This window comes from Dioscorea cayenensis, chromosome 8, assembly GCF_009730915.1.
Source record: "Dioscorea cayenensis subsp. rotundata cultivar TDr96_F1 chromosome 8, TDr96_F1_v2_PseudoChromosome.rev07_lg8_w22 25.fasta, whole genome shotgun sequence".
NCBI lineage: Eukaryota > Viridiplantae > Streptophyta > Magnoliopsida > Dioscoreales > Dioscoreaceae > Dioscorea > Dioscorea cayenensis.
Window position 1 is genome coordinate 7,598,449 of NC_052478.1, and position 26,413 is coordinate 7,624,861.

Consider the following 26,413-nt stretch of genomic DNA (forward strand, 5'->3'; position numbering starts at 1 on the left):
TTCTTTATAATTTTATAATTTTTTTTTATAACTTATTTTATTTTCATTTGGATTCTCTTATTTCTACCATATTGATAATCTAGAATGAAATAAGTTTTAAATGATAACTTCTCTATATTAATTATCTTTCTTACAACAATATTGGTATGTTTTCATAAAAAAGAATTCTACGGTTTATATAAGCTTCCACTTAACAAATAAATATTAGGAGGTCATTCTTAAGTACTTCCAAAGCTCTTATTGATCAGGATAACCCATAGAAAACATGTTTCTCCATCTTCTAAAAAAATGTTTTTAGAAGATTATTATCATGTTATTCAAGCAACAAAGACTTAAAATTATTATAATAGTATTTACAAAGATTTAAAAAGAAAAAATTATTAAAAATATTATAAACCTAACAATATTTTTTAAAATATAAAAATATAAAATTGCTATATAAGTAATTGTTATGAAAATTGATTATTCATAAGTTGTTTGTCAAATAATTTATTTATTTACTTTCAATTGATATTTTTAAAATATTTTATTGTGAGTTTTAAAGAGAAAGAGGGAATGGACAAAAGTAGAAAATGTGCATGTCATAAGCCACAATGAGTGTATTTTTATAAAGAATAAAAAATAATAGTTTTTGTTCTCTTCTATCAAATCAAAAAATAAAAGATTTAAAAAAGTTATGATCAATTTGATCCAATGGCTCTTGTAAATGAGATAGGTGTTATCTGCTACCAATAATTCATTCCATCAACCCCAATTAACACTCTCCACCAAAAATAAAATAATATTTAAAAAAACAAAATCTATTTCATAATACATAGCATTAAATATTAATTATAAAATATTGTAGAACATATCAGTGATATGATATATCTTATATTTAATAATATATATATTGGACAAAGATTTTATACAAACTTAATTTAAAATATAAAATTGTTTTGGTACTCACAAATATAATAATACTAAAAGAAGAAGATGACAAGTAATTTCTTAAACAAAAGCGAATTGAATGCAAGAATCCATGATTTAAATAAGTTCAATTCATTATAAAATAACATCATATATATATATATTCATGATTATGATTATATCATTTTTATCTATACCAAAAATACAACCAACCAATACATAAACTGAAAAATAATAAACTAACAACTAACAGCAGGTAAAAAATAATAATAATTATCCAGAATTACAAAGTTATAAAAAATTAAAAATAGGTAAAATTTAACCAAAAATGGGGGCCACTCTGGCGAATCCTAGGCATTAAAACTCATACTTACTGTTGGCCCACGCTGTAAAGAAACTGAAAGGAAGACATTTGTTCACTTGCTGGATGTCTCTGTCCTTTGTCATTTTTTGGTCTCACGGGTATATATAACCAATAATTTTCACAACATCAAATTAAAAAAATTAAAAAATAAAACACATTTCAAACTTTTCAATTCAAAGCTTCAAAGTCCTTTGCCTTACAAGACATCTTCCTTCAAGAACTCTTGCCCTCTCTCTGTCTCTTCCTCAACAGGATTATTGTGAAGAGGTAACAAGAAGTTTTTTGTTCTTATTTCTTTCTTTCTTTCTTGATATATTATTGTTCTTAAATGAAAAGTTTTAAGGTGTTTTATTATTGGAGAGGTGTTTCCTAGATTATTGTTTGTGGCTCTCAAAGAACATCTTAAAAGATTTTGTTGTTCTTAGATTGTGGTGTTTGAATTATTTTGATTGTCTATTAAATATGGGGATAATTTTTTTATTTTTTTCAGTGATTTGGGTTAATAACTGCACTCTTATTTGGGTTTCATTCAAGATGAAAGTCTTTGTTATATGGTTCTTTAATGAATTAAAAAATAAACTGTTTTTTGTGTGTTTTGTTCTTGTTTGATATGAGATTTGTTTCTGCAAACTTGAATATTTTTTTTTTGGTAAATTTATGTCCATAGTTCCTAGTATTTGCTTGTTTTAGAGGAGCATGCTAATTTTGCAGTTCAGATTGTGTTGAATTAATTGCCTATTCATATTGTGTGTCTTTGACTACAAATATTGCTAATTGAAATCCTCAATGATAAACAATTGCTGTACTCTCTTGTCTGAGGGGCTTCCTATAAACCATACTTTTGATCAAATCTTTAATAGAAGAAATTTTTTATGAACTTTCATGTCAATTTGTTGATTATGTTTGAACCTTGCAATGTTACCCATCTAAATATTTTCTTCTCTTCTTAATCTACACAGATTGGTGTAGAGAAAAACATGGCAATCAAAGCTCCTCAAAAGGCATTTGATGTAAGAAAAGAGGTTGGAGAGATAGATACGAGTGCGCCTTTTCAGTCTGTCCGAGCTGCTGTCAATTTATTCGGGGAGGTTGCATTTTCAGCGGCGAGAACGTTTTCGCCGAAAACAAAGCCTCTCCTTGCAGAGGTATTTCTCGTTTTGACTCGTTGAATTAGACTTGTTTTTCAGTAGATTCCTGTTGATTGTTTAGATAAAAATAAGACAAGTGAATTACTGAAATCAAGTGGTTCACATATTGAAGAATTTCAATCTATCAATGTTCGATAACTTCATGCTTGAACCTTGAAGCTTTTAACATACAGATTAATTGTATTGAGTGAGTGATTTTTATAATGTATGCTTGCATTGATTCATTTCTTTCTTTATTTTAGAGGAGTTTGGGAAGTGAGACAGAGCTTCAGTTGGCACAAAATGAGTTGAACAAGTACAAGGAACGTCTGAGAAAATCGGAAACAACTCGAGGGCAAGCACTCACTGAACTAGATTTGACTAAAAGAACAGTTGAGGATCTAAACCAGAAACTCAACAGTATAAATAAATCCAAAGAGTTGACAAAGACTCAAACTAAGCAACTCAAAGAAGTTGGTTCCGGTAATCACAACGGCAAGAATGATGCTTGGAAACATGAACTGGATAACATGACAAAACAATATGCAGTTGCCATTGCGGAGCTTGATGTTGCTAAACAAGAATTATCGAGAATCAAGAAAGATTTTGATGCATCCCTGGAAGCGAAAGTTGCAGCGATTCAGCAAGAGGTGGAAGCTAAGGAGTTATCAGATGTTAACAAAGATAAGGCAAGCCAATTCTCCTGTGAAATTGCAGCTACACAAGAATCTCTCAAGCGAGCTAAGCTTGCTCTTCTACAGACACAGCAAGACGAATCAAAAGTTCTTTCTGAGAAAAATGGTAGCAGGCAGTCCTACCGACATAAATTAGAAGAGACGGAGAAGAAGCTCTCAGCTCTGAAGAAAGAGTTTGATCCTCAAGTTTATCTTAATCTGCGGACAAGACTCAATGAAGAACATGCTGAGATTGGTGCTGTTCAAAGGCAGATAAAACATGCCAAGGATTCAGAATTGGAGTCTGTCACTAATGTGACAAAGGAGTTGGATGATGCTAAAGGGGTGTTGAAAAGAGTAGCAGAAGAGGACTTATCACTTCGAAACTTAGTCGACTCCCTGAAGCTGGAACTAGAAGCTGTGAAGAAGGAGCATGCAGAAGTGAAAGAGAAAGATGCAGAAACTGAGTCTATTGCCGCAGAACTTCATGCCAAGCTTCATTACGGCAAATTGGAACTTGAGGCTGCCACAATTATGCAATCAAAAGCATCTTCAGCACATGATGACTTGATGGCAACCTTAAAACAGCTCTCCACTGAATCAGAAAATGCGAGAATGGAAGCAGAAGAATTTACAAGCAATGTTAGTGAGTTGAGAAGTGAAGCTGACACATCCCGGGCTTTGCTGAATGAAATGGAGAAGAAATTAGAAGTTGCTTTGAAGGATGCAGAAGCAGCAAAAGAAGCCGAGGCGAAAGCAGCCAACCAGATAAAGATATTATCGGACAAAGCAAATGTAGCTCGATCATCAACTTCAGAATCTGGTTCTAGCATTAGTATCTCAAGGGAGGAGTACAACTCTTTGAGTCAAAAAGTGGAAGCTTGTGAGAAGGTGGCAGAAATGAAAGTGGCTGCTGCCATGGCTCAGGTGGAAGCTATAAGAGCTAGTGAAAATTCGGCAATTAAGAAACTAGAGGCAGCTCGGAAGAAGATGGAAGAGATTGAGCTGGCCACGGGTGAGGCATTGAGGAGAGCTGAAATGGCAGAGGCTGCGAAGAAGATGGTACAAGGGGAGTTGAGAAGGTGGCGCGAAAAGGAACAGAAAGCTGCTGATACCGCTTCTATTATATTAGTTGAGACACCAATGCCTGCTGGGCCATCATCGTCGAGAAAGAAGACACAGAGGGCAAAATCAATGGGAGATGCCAAAGAAATACAAACTACTGAGAAGAACTCAATGCCGAAAAAGAAGCTTATTCCCAGTTTTAGCAGTTTACTCGGCAGAAAGAAGGGCCAGGTTGATAATGAATTTGCATCTTATCTTCCTGGAGAAAAACAAGAGTGATTTCCCAAGTTTGTTGTGTGCCTTGCAACCCTTCCTTTTTGATCTTAAAGAACATATACAGGCTTTCATTCTGTACATTAATAAGGGCCGGTTCTACTCTCATCATCCATTGAGAAGTTTGGACAGTTCAAAATATGTGGTTTGCCTATTTATTGTTGCTTGTAGACAACGTTTAGGCTGAAATTTGCAAATGTATTATAAACTTGGGAAACTGTTTGCAGTATTGCAACTTGATTGAACAGAGCAACACATTACCAACGATTATCATCATCAACAGGCAATACAACAATAGCAAAAGCTATATCAGCATGAAATTAACTATTGCCATTAACATGAGAGTATATGATCCTCATTTGAGTTGCCTATAATAGCCGTAAGCAACAGCAACTGATGCCAAAGCTGCAACAACAGCAAAAACAGCATAGGTATCCTCACGTTCCCAGCACTCGTACCAAGTTGGCATTGGACATGGCTTTCGAGCACTGGCGCCTTTGCTGTTATTGGCCTTGCTTTCCTTGTTGCTCTTCTTCTCCATAATCATCTGGGCATCATCCTCAACTATTGGATTATTTTCCAATTTTTCCTTCATGGCACCATTCTGGCAACAACCTGAGTTTTCCATTCCCGGACAGCCACTAGCTGCGGAGGCCTTTACGCCATTCATTGAGCTATTGGTTTCAGAAGCGGATTGCATGGACTCTGAAGAAATTTTATCATCTGTGGCCCCAGAATTCAGTTTAAGGCGAAGTTCTAGCGATTTTCTCTGTTCCTCTTCTGACAAGCCCATTTGGCCCCTGCAATATGATTCTCACAAATAAATTTAGAACATGATACTGCACATTTATCAAAATTGTAAAAACTGAAGGAAATAGAAATCATACTGTGATATCACATAGGGAAAGGAATTTTTATGGCAATGTGAAGGGTAATCTCTCATATAAAAAATCAGACCAAAAATTTACTGCATGAAAATTTTACCTGATGGCAAAAGGAGCACATAAGCATTCTAGGAATTCAGAAGTAGACATTGAATGCCACTCAGCATGTGTCAAATCATGAAATGGAAGTGTTAAAGAAACTCTACCCATAAGTTACTCCATATGTTCCTTACCGGAGGAAAGACAACTGATATACAATTATATTATAACATGTTAAATGTGTTAACAATTGATATGAATTTTGTTGGTAACATAAACAGGAGCAAGGATTACAGATCAACCAAACATGAAACCATCAGCAGGCTTGCTAAGCAGGAGAATATTTGGTAGCATGTCAAACATTCAAAGGAGAAAGACAAAAGAACCTAGACTAAAATCCTCTAGATGATACCATAGGGCCTTTTCAGATGAAAAGTTTGAGTATAATGGAAGTCTGGGAAGAGAAATGTACCTCCAAAGACGGTCTAAAATTTCACCTTTTCCAATATGCTGTTCAAGCAATGCACGGACATCATCTGGGGTAACGTATCCATACCTGGAATTAGTGACTCAGTCAGTAAATTTTGTCACCTTAAGTAAAATAAGCTCAAGAGGGCTCTAGCTGGAACAAAGTTCGCCAAAAACAAGAAAAGAAAAAAAAAACCGAAGAACAAAAGGACAACACCACCACTGAAGAAAACATCTGGAAACAAGAGAAAGCGCTCAGGTCTAGATTTGCATACCAATGACCAGTCACTTCTCCACTACTATTTGGGCTAAATATGATGACATTTCCAGCATACTTGTGACCCCCGATATGTGTGCAAGGACTAACAAAAACTTGTTCTTGAAGGCTTCGTGAGTTAATCTCTTGTCTAAATTTTTGAACGAGAACAGGCCCACAAGCACCACACCTCCTATCACGGCTTCCATGAGCACATACAAAAACATAGGAACCTGTCAGCGTCTCAACTGCTCCAGAGAGCCACTCAGTGTCTTTGACAAGAACTTCTTCGACAAAATTATCGACATCAAAATGTGTCAATTGCCTGCATTAATGAAATATAATGTGGCTTGAGAAAGGTCTTTCTAATGTTTCGGTAGCTTGGTAAAGAAACAACCAGTAAAAACTGATGATATGAGTGGAACAACCTGTATCTGATCATGTCTGGAAAGATCAATATATCTCCATTTGATGATTCAGTTCCGTCCTCTCCTTCACATATGGTCAAGCGTGTCTAGGGGTACATATGAAACAAAAGGAAGATTCACAACAAAACATTCAAATAGAAAAGATGGTTATTAACCAAACGTAATTAATCCAACATAAATGTACTCTGTTGAGGTCCACAAAGTCAACGACTAGAATGCAGGACGAAAGATAATTATCATTTTGGACTTCACATAATAAACATCTGGGAAATTAACAGATACATGATATAGAGGGAGATATGGATCAACTGTTCAAAAGAGTAATTAAGCTGGACATAAATCACCAAAGGTTTTTTGCATTATTTCGTATGCCATAAAACAATAGATAACCATACAAGAGAGAGCCTGTCATCCCAATAAATATCGACAATAATCCATTATCTTTAAGGGAAAACTAAATTATGCTTGTATTATATTAAAAAGTGATTGGGGCCATATTTGGAGAACTTCTGGACCTCTGGTTGCCTCTTCAATTTCATCTGCTCTTGGTCTATACTTAATCGTGTTTTCTTCTGTTACAACCCATAACAGAATACTTTACAGCCTGATAAGTATCGTTGTGTTTGATATAAAACCAGTTAGCGTGGCTGTCTGAATTGTATGATACATTAGCAAAGGCACTAAATAAAATTGAAGAGTTAAAATGATCACCTATTACAAATAACTATTCACATGTCAAAATTCCACACTCATCCTTGATCTGAAAACTATGGAAGCATTAGAAGCACTTAATTTGTGTTGACATAGTCTGACAAATAAATCCAGATTCATGACCTAAAAAGCAAGAAAGTAAATTAAATTGGCCAATTCTTTTCTGGCTCACTTATAAGTATAACTCAAGTTCCTTTCTCCCTGACCGCAAAACAGCCTCTTTTTCATTTTTGCAAAGATCCTTAAATGGGCACTAGGAATAATCATATGTCTGAACACAGATTTAGTTTAAAGATAAGTAACAGTGTGAGAATCAAGAATCATACACTCAAAAAATAAAAAGAAAACTCAGACCTTTTGTAATAACACAAGTTCTAAGATAGAAGAAAAATCACATTCCAAGCAAGTTCCAATAGCTGCTCCGAGTACTGAGGTATTCACTCATTCTGATTCAATAGTTTAATAATCAATACATCAAAGAAACTATTAGCAAGTAGTTTGAAACATGCTAAGAAGTCTTTCTTAATAGAGCACCATTAAACGAGATAAAGTAAACATGAAATTTGGGAGAAATGCTCATAATAGGTGCTCCAAAGTATTCATTATCCAAAACAAATATAAATTTATTCAAAGTTCAAATTGGAACAAGAGAAAGCAATCTCAATCAAAGCATTCAGAAAGGGAACTCCATTGAGATTTAAAATTTGGAAGAAATGATCATAACAGGTGCTCCAAAGTATTCATTATCCAAAAAAACTATAAATTTATCCAAAGTTCAAATTGGAACAAGAGAAAGCAATCTCAATCAAAGCATTCAGAAAGGGAACTCCATTTTATTTTCACAAAATAAGGAAATCACCTTGCGTTTGATATCAGGCATTCGAGCTGCGAGGGCGGCGGAGAGGAGGCGAGGGAGGCGGTCGGACTCGGGAGCCTCAAGGTGGGAAGGCCACACAAAAGGAGTCTTGTAGCAGAGAAAGACATGGCGATCGTACTCCTGGACGGTGCCCACCAGATGGTCACGGCCGAAATCAGGGCGCTGGAACCCGAAATCGGCGTCGCTGATGCCTGTCGCGTCGCCGGAAGGGGTAGCGAACCCGGAAAGCAGTCCATCGTTCTGAAAGCTCCCAGCAGCGCTTCCGGCTTGGGAACTAGGCTCGCCGCCGGAGAGGATGGAGTCGTCGGCGCCGCCGCTGGAGAAGACGATCGGCGAAGAGCGACCGAAGTCGTCCATTGGAGCAGTGCGTTCCTTCGATGTGGCCTCGAAGAGTGAGCTCCCTCTCACTTTATTAGTGGCCACTTTTTTATATACTTATTTATGTGTGTATATATAGTTAATTTTTTTTTTTTAATTATAAAACTTTAGTTAAATATCACTTTAACCACGGAATTTTAATTTATTTCAAAAAATTCACACCATAGATTATTTTTTGATGGTGCGCTTATTAAGTTTTTTTTTTTTTACCTCTATATCAGCTAGTAAAAATACTAATTCATCGAATGATCTATTAATAGTTTTAGTAAGTATTTTGAAGTAAATCAAAATTCAATAATCAAAATAATATTTGATCAAAATTAAATGATTTACCGAAAAAATTAATGTATATATATACATCAAATATTTCAAAAAAATTATTTTTTATGATTTTTTTAAATTAGGTTGCTAGTTATTGTAAATCTAGTAACTAGTGTTAAATGCACCACACGCTCTACCCTATAAATATAGGACTAATTGTCGGTATCCATTGAAGATCACAAAACACGTATTGATCATGTTTTGGATAGGATTTAAATATGTGTTTTAAAAAGAATATGTTTTATTAATAGGCTATAGTCATGTTGGCTAATTATGATTTCCTTGTACAATTTTTTAACAAATATTTATGCATTTTATATTAATTAAAAATGTGCTTGCGTAACTTTACAAAAGTGGTTAATAAATATTATGTTTTATCATGTTTTCCCTAGCAAAACATAGTTACTTATTTATTTATTTTAATATTTGAAAATATAAGTGTTTTTGTATAAATGGTAGATAAATCACATGTCATGGATGGTTACAGGCATGTTCAAAGCTGTGTTCTCAGCAGGATATAAATATTTTATATAAAAGATCTAATATCAATAATAAATTAAAATAATGTTGAAAAAAATATAAGTTGATTTTTTTCCTTGAAGGAGACAGAGGATAGAGGAGATGATAGTTTAATCTTTTTATAAAAATTTTAATTAACTTTTGATTAGAGTGAGATATAAGCAACTGAAAATAATTTATAAAAATATATAAACAAATACCATTATTATGTAAAATCAATAAGGTTTTTTTTTATTTATGAAATACGATAAGTATGTGTTATGAACGTACATAGGTGTGGTGCAAGCTCAATAAGTATCTGCGCCTTCACTTGGGAGGGCTTTAGAGTTTGATCTCAGTTCCTCCCTAAAATAAACACTTTACGTAAAGGATCCGGTACAAATAATCCAAGAGGTCATTAGTAGAATATATAAGTTCTTATTTTTGTAAGATGTTTACCTGAGTTCAGGTCCTACATCAGACTAGATATCTAAGATGGCATTGTGACTCCTATTTTGGTATTATAACTAGGCTAACAATTGTGTGCCCTAGTATCTTTGGCCTGAGCTATTCATAATGACCTTGCAACCATTTGGAACATTGCGAGACTTGGCATATTTGCTGCAAGCCCGCTCTCAGTAGACCTTGTCATTAAGGGAAGGCTTAACAAAGACTTGACTAATTCCTAGATTCCATGAGATGGTAAAAGGTAGTGTTTATCTACAAATGGGAAATTCAGTGTCAAGTCATTTTGTGAATTTCTCAACCATGAGGCATATAATGTCCGATTGTGTAGACAATATGGAAATGAGCGTACCCTAGAAAAATCAATCTCTTCAACTAGTTAGTTTGGGACAATCGCATTCTTACACTGGAAAACCTAGCGGCTTAAAGATGCAATTGACTTCCAACCACCACATACGTTCTCTGCCAAGAGTCAATCGAATTAACCAACCATTTGCTAATTATTTACTTGTTAGTTGAGGTTATTTGGTATTTCTTCACCCAGACTTTTAGGCTTTCCAACCTACAAGTACTCTGCATGCATTGTGGGGGTCCACAAAGGTCCCATCTCTCTCTTTCTCTACAAGATATATGACTAGAAAGAAATGAGTGCTTTTTTCATGATAAATTTTCTTCTTGCTTTGCTATTATCATAAAAATTATTTATATGTTTTTGTCATGGTTCAATGCAGCCCATGAAACCAAAACTGCAAGACAAAAAGACTTGACTGCAACAGCAAAACGTAGCTTGGAGTTCCTTGGTTACCATACCAATCTAGGTGATCACATAGAAATGACATATTAGTCAAGAGCTAGGGTTTTAGCTCCTCTTCCTGAGGTGCATCAGGCCTTGTGTAAGGGTTTCACCTTATGCGCTTGGCGGTGGACGGTTCCATGCCGAGGGAGGATGACCGATGAAGCCAAGATAGGTCAAAATCCGAGTCCAAATGAAGCACTAGTCGTCCGGTGGCCTATGTGCGGGTAGCGGCTACACATGATCAGGGATCCCGACCGGGAGTGCCTAGCGAGGGGTGCGCGGGCGCGGTACCGCGCAATACCGAGAGCTCGCTAGGCAACGTGCGGGGCGTGATGCGCGTGGTGATGGGATCATGACCGAGGAACCGGGATGGGTAATATTTGGCTAAGTATGAGCCAAAATGGAGCCAGATCGGCGTTAGTATCGGCAGTACGGTCGATATGGACTTGTACGGTCGGTCAGCAGATAGGGCAGGCGGAGCGGGGGCTCTTAGCCAGCCATGAGCCAGCATGACACAAGGCGCATGGGCGCGCTACCGAGGGTCTTTACCGAGAGGAATGACCGAGAATTAACAGACTACCGAAGCGTATCGGCATCCACGGGCCGATAAGCGCGCACTGCCGGGAGCATGCGGTGCGTTGGCCGGGTGATCCGAGACCGTTACCGATCAGGTGAACAGTGGCGATGGGCGGCACTGTAGCGCGATCCTGATGGAGGCCGGCTGAGTCTGGGACACTGTAGCACTGTGCTTCTTTGGTACTGTAGCACTATAGCAGTGTGTTAGTTGTGACGAGACAGCTGAATGATTCTTGGCCACAAGTTTGAAGGGTCGGTTCCCTTCTCCTTGGAGGGTGTTTGGCTATAAATAGCCCGCCTCCTCCCTCTCATATGGGCAGCTAGAGACCAAGTTAAAGGGTTGAGCTTCCTTGGGAGAGAAGCTTGTTCTTTGGGGCTTTGTTCACCTTCATCTCTTGGTGGAGAGAAGGTCTTGGCTGTGTTGTTGGCTTGTGGTGTATCTCGGATCCATTTATATTGAGAATTTATGTTTTTCTCTCAAGCTCCTTGTCTTGTGTGGTTTTCTTCGGGTAGCCTTGGTGCGATGTGCGGATGATCTATCCTGGACCTTTGATGATGTCTTTGTGTGTGCTTGCATGTTTACTAGCCTTGTTTACTTGATAGGGCATGGTTGATTGCTAGTTCTTGGACTGTTTTTGGTTCCAGGTCTTGGAGGCTGGCTCGGCGCCTTGGTGGTGTGACGAGCACCGCGCGGTGATCGTAGGGGCGATCGGGAAGGCCGTGACACCTTGTTTCAATGGTATTCCCTCATTTTATTTTATTTTATTTTTATGATGTTTTAGTGGCTTCTGTTGTTAGACCCCACTTTTAGTAGACTAGGGGTGGTCATGGGGAGGAGAATCCCCGATCCCCGCCGGGACTCGGCCTGACGGGGACAGGGTTCATCCCTAAACGGGGATGGGGGCGGGGAATGCCCTCCCTTCCCCGTCTCCACCATTGGCATGGACGGGGATTCCCTGATGGAAATTAAGCAACAATCTCAATATGTCGGGGATGGGGATTCCCTGATGGGAATTAAGCAATAATCTCAATAGAATAACAGCAAATAAACAATCCCCATGCTTGCTCGATTAAGGAAATCAACCTAAACAGAACAAATATTGCAATCACACAAGGCACCAGATTTTTACGTGGAAAACCCTTAAATCAAGGGTAAAAAACCACGGGTCAATCTTGACCAAGCCAAGCTCCATTATGATCAAATTCAGGGTACAAGAGAGTCTCAAGTACAAGCACAAATCAGAAAAATACAACTTGACCAAAACAATAGCTAAAACAAGCTATATTGGAAGCAAAAGCAATATTCTGCAGCTTATGTTCTGACCCTCATATCTCGATCTAGGAGAAGCCAAATCACAAACCGTCTGGTGAAAATCAAGCTCTGCAAGTCCCAAACGTGCTCACAAAAATTTAGCTCAATCAGACTTCGTTTGACCCTCCAAACACCAGCTCGAAGCTGCTGCCCTTATCAAATCCGAACCTGCGAAAATCTGCAATTTTTTCCTTTGCGGCTGCTATATCTCTCCATATTTTTTTCACTCACTCAACCCTGATATGATAGAAAACACTTAATAAAGTGAACTCTAATGGGCTTAGACCATTTGGGCTTTTCTCCACATAGGAAAAGAGCCCAATACCCAACATTCCCCATCCCCGATTCCCCGACGTGGGGAATTTGCTTCCCCATTGCCATCCCCGTGGGGATTCCCTCGATTTATTCACATTAATTTAAAAAAAATAAAAATAAAACTTAAATAACTTGAAATGACCAAAACCATTACAGCAAAAGCTCAAGTTCATCCATAACAATGTTCACAAGAATAATATAGCAAAGTAGATAATCTCATCTTACATATTTATTTAAATTAAAATACCATCCATAGTTAGATATGCTTAGTGAAAAAGACATTCTTAGACATTATCAATACAACCAGTTGAGCAGATTTGTAGTACTTCTTTACAAACACAGAGCACTCTATGGACAAATCCATACATGTACCAGAGCACTCTATTAACAAATCCATACATGTACAACCAAATTCTAAGCAAAAACAATTAAAGCAGCAAATTAATATTTATTTGAGCCTTCACTTTCTTCTCCACTGTATTATAAAAAATATTATAGAGACATATATTACATATTTTTAGAAGGTTGATTTTATATTTTTTTGGGCATCATTGCTTATCAATGATTAATAACTGCTATCCTTAATTTATGACAATTTTTAAATATAATTTAGAATACTTGTGTATAAATAGTTCTATATTTTTGTATTACATAAATAACAATTAATAAAATTTTTTTTTTTACTGCTTATACATTAATTGGTGCTTTGTACGCGAGAGAGGAGAGAAGAATGAAGAACCTGAAAACCATGTGAGAAGGATAAGCAAAAGAAACACTGCCCTGATCATATGCTTTGCAAAAACTCTTTGGCTTGTTTCCATTGTCATTTAATCACTTATTAAATAGCTCAAGTACTCTCATCATCATCTCTTTATATAAGCATTAATAATAAATATTATTTAAATTTGTGCCAACTACCTTGTGCTGATTGATTATATATTTATATGGGGACCTACAAATCAAGAAGAGATCTCTTGTCTTGATGGTGAGTGGAAGGGAGATGGATCTACTGATACTAACACTACCATTTGTTTATTTATTTATTTATTTTTATGGATAAACACCACTCTCTTATCTACTCTCTGTTATAGAATAGACTAAAAGCAATAAATTATTATTTTTAATTTTTCATTCAAAAAATATATTTGTAAGAATTGAAGTATTATGTGTAGGTTTATATTTAGATAAAATGTTTCATATTTCATAAATAAACTTTTTTTATATAAATTATTGTAATCTGTGAATATGAGCATTAACATAAACGTAGATAGTTGTAGTAGAAACTACAAATACTATTCTTCAGTGTAATTTATAATTACATGCAATAAAGTAATATATAATTTGTTAACTGAAAAGTCTTCCTTTTCTTTATATTAATCATGTAAATAACAAGTATGTTATATTTTATGCGGGTCTACAAATCAAAGAGACGTCATTCTTGAGTTTTAAAACTGAGAGGGTGGTTGTGAAGGATTATAAATCCAGATGATAATAAATAAGTCTCTGTCTTTTTGTCTAAGTCAATATTATTATATTATAAATTTAATATGTTTGTTTATATGAGATTTTATCAATCAGAATCTTATTATGTAGGAAGCTGCAGTAATCTTTGAACTTGCATGAGTTTTATATTGCAAGAATAGATGCACAAATAAAAACAGAAGATCATGTCTCATTTTCTAAGCTCTATATTAATTTCTCCATTTTTTTTCTCTTTATTCTTTTTTTTAAAAACACAATACAAAGTGATGCCTCAGTCTTCTCCTCTTTAACTATTTAGGCCTGGTTAGGGCAGGAGGGGATGGAAAGTTCTGACTTCACTTATTAAAGAAATAATGTGAAATTATTTTCTAGTGTTTGTTATAATATATATATATATATATATATATATATATATATATATATATATATATATGCAAGAAAAGTTAGTGGGTCTATGTAATTGTTTTATTTTATTTTATTTTAAATGTGGGGTGGTGATTGCATTTAGAATCTAGTTTAAATGCCAATGACTGCTTGATCTATTAACATTGAATTTTCTGTGTAGGGTGCTTATATACCATAGAACAAAAAGAATTCAAATTTTAATTCATATAGGGTGAGAGTACATATATGTTAAGATATTAATTTCACACTTATATACGTTTTTAACACACATGTTTGTTCATTTTTTTTTTAAATTACTTTAGATGTCACAATTAATTTTTTAAATAAAAAATAAAAAATTAATAATGAATGAATAGATCATTTGCCATATAGAACTGTTATTCAATGTTGATAATAGAAACAATTAAGCATCATATATATTTATAGTTTGCTAACCTAACTGGGAGGGATTAATAAAATGTGATTCTTCTATTGAAGTGATTTAAATTCCTAAAAATATATTCGTTCACTTGTACCTCATATTTTTTACATAGAAATTAAATATAAAATTTATTTTTATAAGAAACTATTAATTAGATAGTTATGGTATGAAACAACTTAATAATTTCAATAATTTGTGAAAAATATCAGTTTATAACAATGTTAATTGAATTTTTTTTTACCAAATGGACAATTCATAGCGCTCCATATGACTATATGACAATAAATACCCCAACCCAATAAGAATATGTGTAGATTTTTTAAATATTTCACATTTCTTCACTTTGCGCCAGTAGATCCTCCGTCATTCATTAGCCAAAAGTCTATTGGTGTTATGAAATCATTGACCAATCTTAATTTAAGTTGCATTAAAAGTCTCATCTCTTCTACCATTTAAAATAATTTAATTTAATTTAATTTATCCCGAGTCATATTTTGAATGGGATTGAAAATTGAGTTTCTTTTAATAATTTTTTTTTCTAAATAAGCATCATAAACTCTGGAGGTATCCCAAAGCTATATATTTTTTCTTTAAATATTGTAAACCTGTTTATGGTTCGGCTATTAATTAAGCTCATTAAATAATTGTTTAGCATATTTGGGTTCAAAGATGTTAATTAGTTGGAAAAATATTAATTTAAATCCAAATAGAATATAAGTCTTTTTTTTAATTATATGCTCACATAGTATTTTTTTTTATTTTTTATTTTTAAAAAAGATGAACCACATTCATTAAAAAAAAATCAAAACATTACAAAACTCAAAGACCAAAAGAGAACAACCACAAGAAGTGGAGAACACCAACAGCAAAAAGAGAACACCCAGGACCCCCTCCCCCAGAGAGGTCACTCTTTGAGGGGTAACAAAACACTTAGAAGCTAAGCAGCGCCTGGGGAGGAAGGAGGCTTAGAGGGGACACACTCCACGTCCCTAGAAGTGAGGAACACTAGGCTCCTCTTAATCTTCTTCATTGGCTCGTCCAACTTTGTCCTCTTGGAGTCTGGAACTGCATTCAGCCATAGGAGAACCATATGAACAATTTTAATAATAATAGTAGAAGTAGAGGCACAAGTAGAGGAAAAAATGCGAGCATTTTTTTCAAGCCAAATGTTCCAAGTAATAGCTATAATTAGTAAGTCCCAGAAAGAGGAAAGGGGTTTCTTAATAGAAGTTTGCCATGTCCCCCATAATTCTTTCAAGGAGGTCGGGCTACCTCAGACCTCAAAGAGCTATCCGAAGAAGTTCCAAATGTGCAATGCCACAAGGCGTTGGGTTAACAAATGATTAGACGACTCCACATCTGCGTGGCACATTACGCATGTGGGAGTTGGGAAAGGATTGCAACCCCTGAGGGCTAAGTTTTCCAACATCAAGATCTTATTATCCCAAGCTAACCAGTTGAAAAGATTAACCATCTTGGAACAGCAACTCTTGAGAATGATAGGGGTCCAGCGACGACGTAGTCCTCTATCATTCAAGAAGTTGTGAAATGATTTAACAGAGAATGTCCCATTCGAGGATAAACTCCAATGCCTATGATCAGCAGCCAAGGCTAAGGAAGACCTGAGGTTGTCGATTACCCTTCTAATTGGAGGGAAATCCCCCAGCGAAGGGCATCCAGATGTCCATCTTTGTTGCTAGCTGACAGGTAAAAGTGAGGCCAAATGCTAGCAGGAGAACTACCCTCCACCCAATTGTCGAGCCAGAAATGGGTGGTAGACCCATCACCCATAGAAGAAATAAGATTGATCCTGAAAGCAGGTAAAGAGTGAAGAATTCCGTTCCACAAAAATGATCTTCTACCCCTCCGCTTATGAAAAAGATTCCAGCAAGGCATCCTACTGAAGTAATTTTCATGAAAGATGGCATCTCCGCACCACCTTCTTCTCAAGAGGAGCTTCCACCACCATTTTCCGAGGAGAGCAACATTGAAAGTTTCAATATTAAGGATGGTCCACCCTCCCTGTTCCCTTGATCGAGAAAGCCTATTCCAGTTAACCAATCTGATTTTTCGCTACTGGGGCTCCGGACCTGACCAAAAAAATCCCTCCTGATCTTATTAATGCTCTTCATCTCCCAGCGAGGAAGTTTGAAGATCGACATCTAGTAGGTGGGAATGGCAGTTAGAATAGAGTTTAGTAGCATGAGCCTTACCCCTAAGGAAAGAAGCTTTGATTTCCAAAGCCCTAACCTAGCCGAGATTTTATATATAAGTATATCCCAATCCTGCTTCTTTAGGAGACCATCAGAGATAGGAATCTCCAGATAAGTAAGGGGCAAGGACCCCTTACCATAGTGCACAGTCTCAGCCAGGTGAATCGGCGGTTCCAAATTTCTCCAAGAGGTGTATAAGCATGATTTGTATTTATATTTACAATACTCAACCTACAATCTCAATCAGAATTTATATTTTTGTAGATTGTGTAACTTACTCTCCCCCGAACGTGGCAGCTGTGAGTTGGCATAGGATTTAAATATATCACTATTTTTTAATCATTTGAATTGATTTATTTTTAATTATAAAATATTTATTTTATTAATTAATTATTTATGGGTTTATTTTTTATATTTGGATTGATATTTGAAAAAAAAAATTTGAAGTCATGGGAATTAAAGATGTCCATGGGCCGGGCCGGGTCTAGATTTAGTTATAATAACGATCATGCTCGCCTAGGCCCGGCCTGGTCCGGCCCAACCTCGTTTTTCGGATCTATACTTTTATTTGAGGCCCATCCATATTTTTAAGTTCTTGATCAAAGCTTGCATAAATCCACCCATTTTTTTTTAAATTAAAATTTATTATAAAAGAGAACTTACACAGTTACACTTTAAAATAAAATTAATTTAATAACAAAATAACTCTAACTGAGTTTCGTTAAGGGGCTGTTTGGTTACCTGTAACTAGCTGTAAGTAGCTGTAATGTAACTGGTTTTACATGTAAAATGCTGTTTGGTTTGCTGTGAAATCAGTTTTACATGTAAACAGTTTTGCAGTTTTGTGTACTTTTGCTGCATTTCAACTTACAGCAAATTTTGCTGTAAGTTGAAATGCAGCAAAACATTTGGGCTAAAATCACCATTCTTCACTCTCCAAATTATGCATTAAAAGAAAATGAAAACTTACATGTAATCAATTGTTAATATAATTAAACTTATACTTATTTATATTTTATTAAATTTATTTTTTTATTTAAAATATACCAATTTGTATTTAATTTTAATTAAAAAAAAATTTATATAAAATTAAAGAATTTTATATATTTTTAATTTAATAAAATTATTATTAAGTTAATTAATTAATTAATTTACATTAGTGTTAAGAGTAGATGGGGAGAGTTAAATTAATTATTTAGAGTTAGTATTTAATTATTTAAGTTTCTTATTATTATTTGGCTTAGTTATTTGAGTTTCTGATTATTATTTTTAAATGTAATAAATACTTTATTAAATCATTTAATTTAATTTAAAAATTAAATTAAATTAATTATTTTAGTTTAAATTATTTTTTTAAAATGCATTAAATAATTAACAATAATACAGTATATTGGGGGTAATCTCACCCCCTCTACTTACATGGTGACCATATCTTCTAACTTACATCAAACCAAACAAATTAAAAGTAATGCAACATTTTCAGTTACAGCAAACCAAACAGCAGTGATGTAAATAGAAATGCAGCATTTTCACTTACACTGTAATTTCACTTACATGCAATTTTACTTACAGACAACCAAACAGCCCCTAAAAAAAATTAATGCATGCAAATAAATTGTTTAACTCTATTATAAATAATTATAAATATTAAAATTATTTATTTTATTTGTATATAATTCGGATAGGGCCAGATCATGTTCAGGTCTAAAATATCATGCCCAAGGCCCAACTTATTTTTTAAGCAGAATTTTTTCATTTTTTAGGTGGTTTTCGGGTTTGGGTGGGTAGCCTAGTCTTTGTACAAGTCTAATTGAAATGTAGCTTCCAGAATAAATCGTTGAAATAAAAAAAAAACCTAATTTTAAAAAATAATTATGAAAGGAACAAAGGAGCACTTATATTCAAAAAAAAAAAACCCAAAATAACAGTTGTATGCACAGTATGAGACGTTAACTTTAATCAGGATTAATAAGATATAATAATGCCAATAATGAACTAACGACTAACAGTGATTTTAAAAATCAATTTGGCAAAATCAAGAAGGCCAGAAGACACTGTACATTAGCAAATAAATCTGCAACAATACAAAAATGTTCAAATGAAAATCCACAAAACATAGAACATCCAAAAAGCTCTCTCAATTGCATCAAAAGTTTCAAGCATGAAAACATATCAGCATTTGAGTACTGAAAGATGAAAACAATCTGTATGAAAATATTTAGAATCTTCCTACACCTTAACTTATACCACAAATTGCATCACTTCAGCCCAACAAAACAAAAATAAAACACTAGAAGAAATCAAATTCAAGATAGTTATCACCACCCTTTTGCATTGCATTTTGCTTAGCTTTCCCGCTTGTCGACGAGGTCGGCACCGGGGACTTATCAAGCTCAACATGTTTAGGAATCTCCGGCGGAGTTGCGCACCGGATCAAGGCCCAGTTCACTCCTTCAAAGAATGCATGCTGCTTTATTTCGGTTGCGCCGCGCTTGTATGCAAGCCTCTGCTGTGGTTCTTTGATAAGTAATCCTCTTATTAAGTCCCTCGCCGCAAAGCTCACAATGGGAGACTCAGGGAATCGCAATGGCTGACCGACAACATTGAACAATGTAGCTCTGTTACCTGATCCCTTAAATGGAGTCTTGCCGAACAAAAGCTCATACAAGAAGATACCGAAGGTCCACCAATCGACAGCGCTGCCGTGGCCTTCTCCTTTGATGATCTCAGGGGCTAAATATTCATGAGTGCCAACAAATGACATCGAACGGGCATCCGTTGGCTCTGCAATGAGCTCCGGCAATGGACTAACCTGGTTTACTACCTCCGGCTTTTGTTTCCGGTCTTTCTTCGACTTAGAGGAGAAGAACCGAGGCGAGAAACATGTGGTAGGAGCCACACATGATGGTTGAATGCAAGAAGGTTGAATGCAAGATGGCTGAACACAATATGCAGGGTTCTTCCTGAGAGAATCGGCTTCCGAGTTAGAGGACTTGATGAGAGTTGGGCTTACATCGCAGCGAAGAGAGAGGTCGAAGTCTGAGAGCATAATGTGGCCATCATCTCTCACAAGTACATTCTCCGGCTTGAGGTCTCGGTAGATGATGCCGAGCATATGCAGATACTCTAATGCTAGTAGAACCTCTGCCACATAAAACCTGCATTTAAAAAGGATAGGAAAACTATATTAATCATATACAAATATGAACATTTCATAGAAATATCAGCATTTGATCATCATTAGCTGCAACCAATAAAAATTTCAGTAAATCTAGTAGAGAAGTCATACTTTACAGCTTGTTCTGAGAAATACTTCCCAGGTTGCCTCTGCCGGAGTGAGTGGAGATCTCCGCCGGGGCAAAATTCCATGACCAAACACGAGAATTTATCGGTCTCAAAGTGAGTGTATAATGTTGGCAGAAATGGGTGGTCCAAAGACTGCAAAATTTCCCTTTCAGTCTGTGCTCTGAGTAGCTTCTTTCGACCTGCTAAAGATCCCTTGTCCATAACCTTCATTGCAAAATAAGCCTTTGTTCCACTCAATTCCGACAGATAAACACTACCGATATCACCACAGCCCAACCTTCTGAGCAACCTGAAATGGTTTAATCCCAAGACTCCATCTTTGGTTCGAATTGTTTGAATAGCTTCCCATCTAGAATCATTCGCCTTGTGAGGCCGGTTTATACTGCTACTCAAGCTGCTACAAGTGCTCTCATCACTGACATCGCTGCTTGTGCTAGCCCGGCATAAGCTACTCTTTCCACTCTCGACGAGGTCGGCTCTATCAGTGGTTTTTCTCAAACTGCTAGTTCCATCGCTTGCTTTAGCCAATGCCGAGCTATCTTTGACGGTGTCTTGCTCCAAGAGTTTCTTTCCTTGGTCTGTATGTTCCTCAAAGCTCAGAGTTCCGTCGGATGATGAATGCAGAGAATTAGTAGTATTAGGTTCTGATGAACTTGAATCAGGAGCTTGCAAATGTAAAGGCTTGCCATCAGTTGCCGATAAAACTTGGTTATCAGGTTGCCTGAGCTGTTGTTCAGATAAAGACTTCGAGGCTGTCTTCGAAGCCATTGAAATGGACTATCAACACCTCTCTATCAGATTTAAACCAACAATGACAGCACCAAATGCATCCCCATCACCTGAAGAAATACTGAAAATTCAAATCAAACCATAAGAACACACAAACTGAATATCTAGCACAAAGGTGATGCTGAAATGCAATTCAGTGCAAGGGCAATGATGATGATGAGAAAGATAAATACAAGGGCAATGACATACTGAAAATGAATCAGTAAAGCACAGGGTGTGTAGTCAAACAATAAATCAATAATGAATGGTGAATATCTTTATGCCAGAGGGCTGTCAAAGAAGCATAAACCAGTTGATAAGATCAGATATTGAGAGATGAAGACAATATTCCACTTGCAAGATAGAACAGGAAGCAATACAAGCACAATAGATTGAAAGATGCAAACCAGGAAAAAGTACTTTACAAAGAGCTCTTCCTTTCCAGGAAACCCCAAAACACATAAACAAGAAGAAGAACAACAAACATGTGAAAACCATGAATCTAACCTGAGGATCATACTGGCATCATAAAAAATGCAAACTTTCCCAAATAAAACATCACAAAACGCAGAAAAAGAACAGAAAAAGGTCTCCTTTTTACAGCTCAAAATTCATTCAGACCATGAGCAAAGGATGCATCTTACATGAAATTCCAAACCAGATCTTAAGAAAACACAACAGCAAGACTCACCACAGATCCAACCAGCTCATAAAACCAAACATCCAGATGCAAAAAGAGCCAGGATTTACAAAAAGAAAAAGGCAACCAGCACTTATCATGCCAATTAGAACCAAGCAATAAAGTGAGTGAAGAACACAACTCAAAAACATACCTTGAGCCCAAAGACCAAACCTTTAGGCCTCCCTCTGATGGCAAAACAGCTCTGCAAACTCAATATCCACAGACAATGAAAAAGAGAGAGAAAAAGAGAGAGAACTCCAAACTCCAAAGTGCAAGGCTTGAGAGTGTTAATACTTAAAAATTATATACGGATATGAGGGTGCATTTTAGTAATGCATGTAAAGAAGAGGTGGGTGGTCAAAGCCATGGCTAAGCTTTCCCCATTCCAATTATTTCACTATTATCTTTTTGTCCCCTCCACTCCAATAACTCTGAAACACACCAAACAACTTGGTAATCTCTTCTTTTTAATTCTAACTTTTTTTTTTTTTTTACTTGAATCAATGCTCTTTCAAATTTATGTCACATTTCCCCACATATTCTCTATATATTTATTATTTACAAGCAACCCCTACTTAGCAATTGCCATCCTCCTCCATGCTTGCAGTTTCTTTCTTCACTCATCCCTGTACTAATATACTATTTTTTTATATTTTTCATAGCTAGTAGTATTTCAGTAAAAACTCAGAGAGTTGCTTAACCCAATGCTATAATAAGATGCCATTGCATTCATAGCTTTTGTTGGAGAAGATGCTCTTCTACATGAATATTACTGTCCATGAGGGAATCAATGGCCTTGTCGGAGTTTGCTGCCACACACCCGACACCCATTTTGAGCCTCTCTTTCTCTCTGTGAATATATATATGTTGCAGTGTAAAATTATAAATGAGATGGTACTTGGTCTGTTTAACATGTGACATGAAAGTATCTTTACAGTTAGTAGTACTGAACTGAAGGAGTTTTGGTCCTTTGGATTGTTTTTATAGAGTTTTGATAATATATAATTAGCAGTACAAATGTGGTATTATTAGGATTATATTTACAAACAAATTAATGGGAGAGAAATAGAATGGTTGTTTATATAATACCATTTTATTTTATTATTATTATTATTATATATATATATATATATATAATCACTTTCATGTTATATGCCAAAACTGTGAAATGTCTCACAGAAGACATGATGTGAAAGAGAAGCAGATGATGAGAAAGAAAGGTTTATTGTTTTGGTTGACTGAAGTAATGGAATATTCTCAGAGCTTTTATTCTATTCATTTTTTTTTTATTGCCTTGTTTTGTATTTTAATTTTTATTACTTTTATTATGAGTGTGATAACTTTTTAGCTCAATCTTGTCATCTTCTGTTTATCCTCGAGCAATGAAATAATATTATTTTTTTAATAAAATAAATAAATCATAAATACTTTAAAACCGAAATTAGAGGTAGAAAAAAAATATTAAAATAAAAATGCAAAAAACAAAAAAGATTGAATATGAGAAATCAAACAAAACATATATCAGAGTTTACCTACATAAAAAAAAAATCCGAAAGCAGAAAAAAATAAACTCTTAGAAATAGAGAAAGTCTCCTCTTAGGACGTCAGCAAATCAAGATGTACTTCCTAAAATAAAAAAAAAATTATCAAATTAAAATAAATAAACAAATACATAAAGCTTCCTCGTGTTAAACAAAATATTTTGAATATTTTCTATCTCAATGTATTGTTGTTGATTTTATTTCATGAGATATTTATGCTTACATTGATTTTATTTCATGAGATATTTATGCAATAGATAACGAAAAAAACTATATACAATTTTCAAAATTCAGAAATTATTTATATATAAAAAGAGAGAGAGAAAAAGTTAGACAGAAAGAGAGGGGGGGGTCCAAACTGACATAAGCCTTTAACTAATGATAGTGGCCATTCATCAATGTTGTCTGTGAATGCAGAGCCATTAATTTCCAATGTTTGGATAATGCTTGGAATGTTGTGAAAATGATGATAACTGAGAAACCTCATCAAAAGTATATTCTTAGCATATCCTTAATCAAACCAGATAATTAACTTCACACCTTCATTTTTTTTTTTTCTCAATCAATCATAAAGTTTATTATGTCTGCATTTCTGATTAAACTTTTGGATAAGCTCATATTGATTTGATTCATTTCTATGCCAAAGTTGAGTACAGATGGAACTCTGAAAATTTAAGTCACATTCCAAAGCACTAAATCATAAGTAACAATAATAATAATAATGAAAGCAAACATATGCATTATTTATGTCTGCATTTCTGATGAAACTTTTGCATGAATTCTTATTGATTTGATTCAATTTGATGCTGAAGTGGTGTACAGATGGAACTCTGGGAACTTTGAGGTCACCTTCAAAAGCACCAATCATCAGTAATAATCCAAGAAACATTTCTGAAACATTTGTATGAATTTTCATTTGATAGGATTCTATTCCTGTGAATTGGACCACCATGTAAATCCTAAATCATGAGTCACCTTTGTTCAGAAAAACAGAGAGACCAACATATTTTGTTATCAATTTATGTACTGAGTTTTGGGTTTCATATGACTTTCCTTAGAAAGTCATATAATTAGTCCAGCGCACCATCAATCTCACTTTCTCATACATGACCACTCAACAACTATTGTCCCTTTTTTTTTAAATATATATATATATATATATATATATATTCTCATTTCTTTCTAGTTATTTTTTCTAGTTATTTTTTTTTTTAATGTGTAACCTGTTGATTTTGTAATGACATACATGTCTTTTTGTTAAAGGATTCAAGAGGATTAAGTTGTGTTTGAAGAGAGAATAAAAGCTACTTATCTTATTTCTTAGTCTAATTGTTTTAATCTTGGTTTTGTTTTAGAATAAACAAATGCTCTATGTTGGCATTTTTTGACCAAAACTTTTTTTTATTAAACAGTAAAAAAAAATCGTGTTTAAAACAGTTTTATTACATCTGTCTTTAATTTTTTATTCAAAAAAAGGAAACAAAACTCAGAGAAATAGTTTATTTTAAAAGAAAATAACATAGTCCTATACTCATATTGTTTTATTTTTATGAGAGCAAGATGAGCGTTAAAAAAAAAAAAATAATAATAATAAAATAAAGAATAGAGAAACTGGCTTTTTTTATATTGTTATTTCAAAAATACATTAATTTTAGTGAGAATATATCCATGTCATAGAAGGACTAAAATGTCATTACAAATTTTATGATGGGCATATATGTCAAGAAATAAAGAAAACTGTCACTTTTTTTTTTATCAAATGTAGAAGCTCCTGTTATTTTGGCTTTATGACGTGGTTAGACAAGGATTGGGTCAAAAAAATTAGGTTTAAAACCATGATTAGGAGACAATTCTGGTCCACTAAAAACAAAACATGATCTTTCTAAGCACATGCATCCCCTTCAAAGGGCATCTCTTTTAAAAATAAATAAATAAATAAAATTTAATATTTCTTCTGAAAAATTGAAAAATCAAGTGGCCGAAACGGTTAGAGATGACCAAAAGACCTCTATTATTTAGGGTTCAAAACATGTTGGATGTAATAGTACCAAAAAGATTCATAGGAGCGAATTTGTAATCTAATCTTATGTAAATATGTGTATCCCTAATTAGTGACTTATCTATTATATATATATATAATTCGCACAAGTCGAATATTTGGTGATATATATGCATAAAGAATGGAATTTTATTGTTGAAGAGCTTGCTAAGAAGGGTCTATCCAGAAAGAAACCATTAGCTTTGAACAAGATAAGAAGTATATGGGTTATTGATTTTTATGCCTCCCTAAATTGCTATGTAGCTCTATTAAATATATCTCTATGTTTTTGTCCTTCAAAAATTTCTAGCTTTTTATATATAAATCCCTTACAATAATATAAGAAAGAAGTTTTTGTTGTCTTTTATAAGATAAAATATGACAAGCGTATTTTAAGAACATACGCAGATTTAAAACAAGCTCAATAAACATATATGCCTTCATTTTTTATGAGTTTTAGAAATGTTATCTCAAATCTTCTCCAAAATAAATATCTTATGTAAAAGACTAGGTACTAACAAGTCAAAAGATTATTGATTTTTTATCGTCTTCTTCATATGACTTATTTTTATTATGTATTTTTCTAAAGAAAATTATTTTATCAGATTCATCTCATCTCATTTCAGATTAAGTTCATCATTTTATCTTATAAGAACTATTTCTCCTGTATACACACACATTATATGCATTATGCACCACCTGTGTATTTTTGTAAAATTTAAAAAACAAAATCTACTCATTTTGTTTATGATTGATTGTTTTCATTGTGATCTCGCAAAATTAAGTTTAACCCGGCTATCTGCAGTCATTCATAACAATAA

General features: G+C 34.6%; 3 protein-coding genes across 6 annotated transcripts; 1 reads left to right on the forward strand and 2 right to left on the reverse strand.

Moving 5' to 3' along the window:
* Positions 1–1,428: 1,428 nt before the first annotated feature.
* Positions 1,429–4,534, forward strand: LOC120266730 (WEB family protein At5g55860-like). The gene is made up of 3 exons (XM_039274391.1): positions 1,429–1,540; positions 2,233–2,418; positions 2,664–4,534. Exons 2-3 carry the CDS (start codon positions 2,251–2,253, stop codon positions 4,416–4,418), a joined length of 1,923 nt encoding a protein of 640 aa, XP_039130325.1. The 5' UTR covers positions 1,429–1,540; positions 2,233–2,250; the 3' UTR covers positions 4,419–4,534.
* A 19-nt stretch (positions 4,535–4,553) lies between these two features.
* Positions 4,554–8,482, reverse strand: LOC120266731. The gene is made up of 5 exons (XM_039274392.1): positions 8,058–8,482; positions 6,488–6,573; positions 6,079–6,384; positions 5,808–5,891; positions 4,554–5,212 (listed from the first exon to the last, which is right to left on the reverse strand). Exons 1-5 carry the CDS (start codon positions 8,430–8,432, stop codon positions 4,768–4,770), a joined length of 1,296 nt encoding a protein of 431 aa, XP_039130326.1. The 5' UTR covers positions 8,433–8,482; the 3' UTR covers positions 4,554–4,767.
* A 10,893-nt stretch (positions 8,483–19,375) lies between these two features.
* On the reverse strand, positions 19,376–22,504 carry LOC120267078 (serine/threonine-protein kinase D6PKL2-like). Of its 4 annotated transcripts, none has more exons than XM_039274770.1 (3): positions 22,165–22,504; positions 20,547–21,402; positions 19,376–20,415 (listed from the first exon to the last, which is right to left on the reverse strand). In XM_039274770.1, exons 2-3 carry the CDS (start codon positions 21,329–21,331, stop codon positions 19,548–19,550), a joined length of 1,653 nt encoding a protein of 550 aa, XP_039130704.1. In that variant the 5' UTR covers positions 21,332–21,402; positions 22,165–22,504; the 3' UTR covers positions 19,376–19,547. The 4 variants fall into 4 exon arrangements, with proteins under 4 accessions (XP_039130704.1, XP_039130703.1, XP_039130706.1 ...); XM_039274769.1 differs by having other exon boundaries at positions 20,547–21,413; positions 22,165–22,501; XM_039274772.1 differs by lacking the exon at positions 22,165–22,504 and adding an exon at positions 22,023–22,116 and having other exon boundaries at positions 20,547–21,413.
* Positions 22,505–26,413: the final 3,909 nt, after the last annotated feature.

What these genes read in the sequence shown, in the direction of transcription:
- LOC120267078 (XM_039274770.1), bottom strand. Translation starts at nt 21,331, where the DNA reads ATGGCTTCGAAGACAGCCTCGAAGTCTTTATCTGAACAACAGCTCAGG. An exon ending in TTCTCAGAACAAGCTGTAAA is followed by an intron (nt 20,416 to 20,546) that starts GTATGACTTCTC and finishes TTTTAAATGCAG; the next exon opens with GTTTTATGTGGCAGAGGTTC.
- LOC120266730 (XM_039274391.1), top strand. Translation starts at nt 2,251, where the DNA reads ATGGCAATCAAAGCTCCTCAAAAGGCATTTGATGTAAGAAAAGAGGTT. An exon ending in CAAAGCCTCTCCTTGCAGAG is followed by an intron (nt 2,419 to 2,663) that starts GTATTTCTCGTT and finishes TCTTTATTTTAG; the next exon opens with AGGAGTTTGGGAAGTGAGAC.
- LOC120266731 (XM_039274392.1), bottom strand. Translation starts at nt 8,432, where the DNA reads ATGGACGACTTCGGTCGCTCTTCGCCGATCGTCTTCTCCAGCGGCGGC. An exon ending in TGCCTGATATCAAACGCAAG is followed by an intron (nt 6,574 to 8,057) that starts GTGATTTCCTTA and finishes ATGTACCCCTAG; the next exon opens with ACACGCTTGACCATATGTGA. An exon ending in ATTTTAGACCGTCTTTGGAG is followed by an intron (nt 5,213 to 5,807) that starts GTACATTTCTCT and finishes ATCATATTGCAG; the next exon opens with GGGCCAAATGGGCTTGTCAG.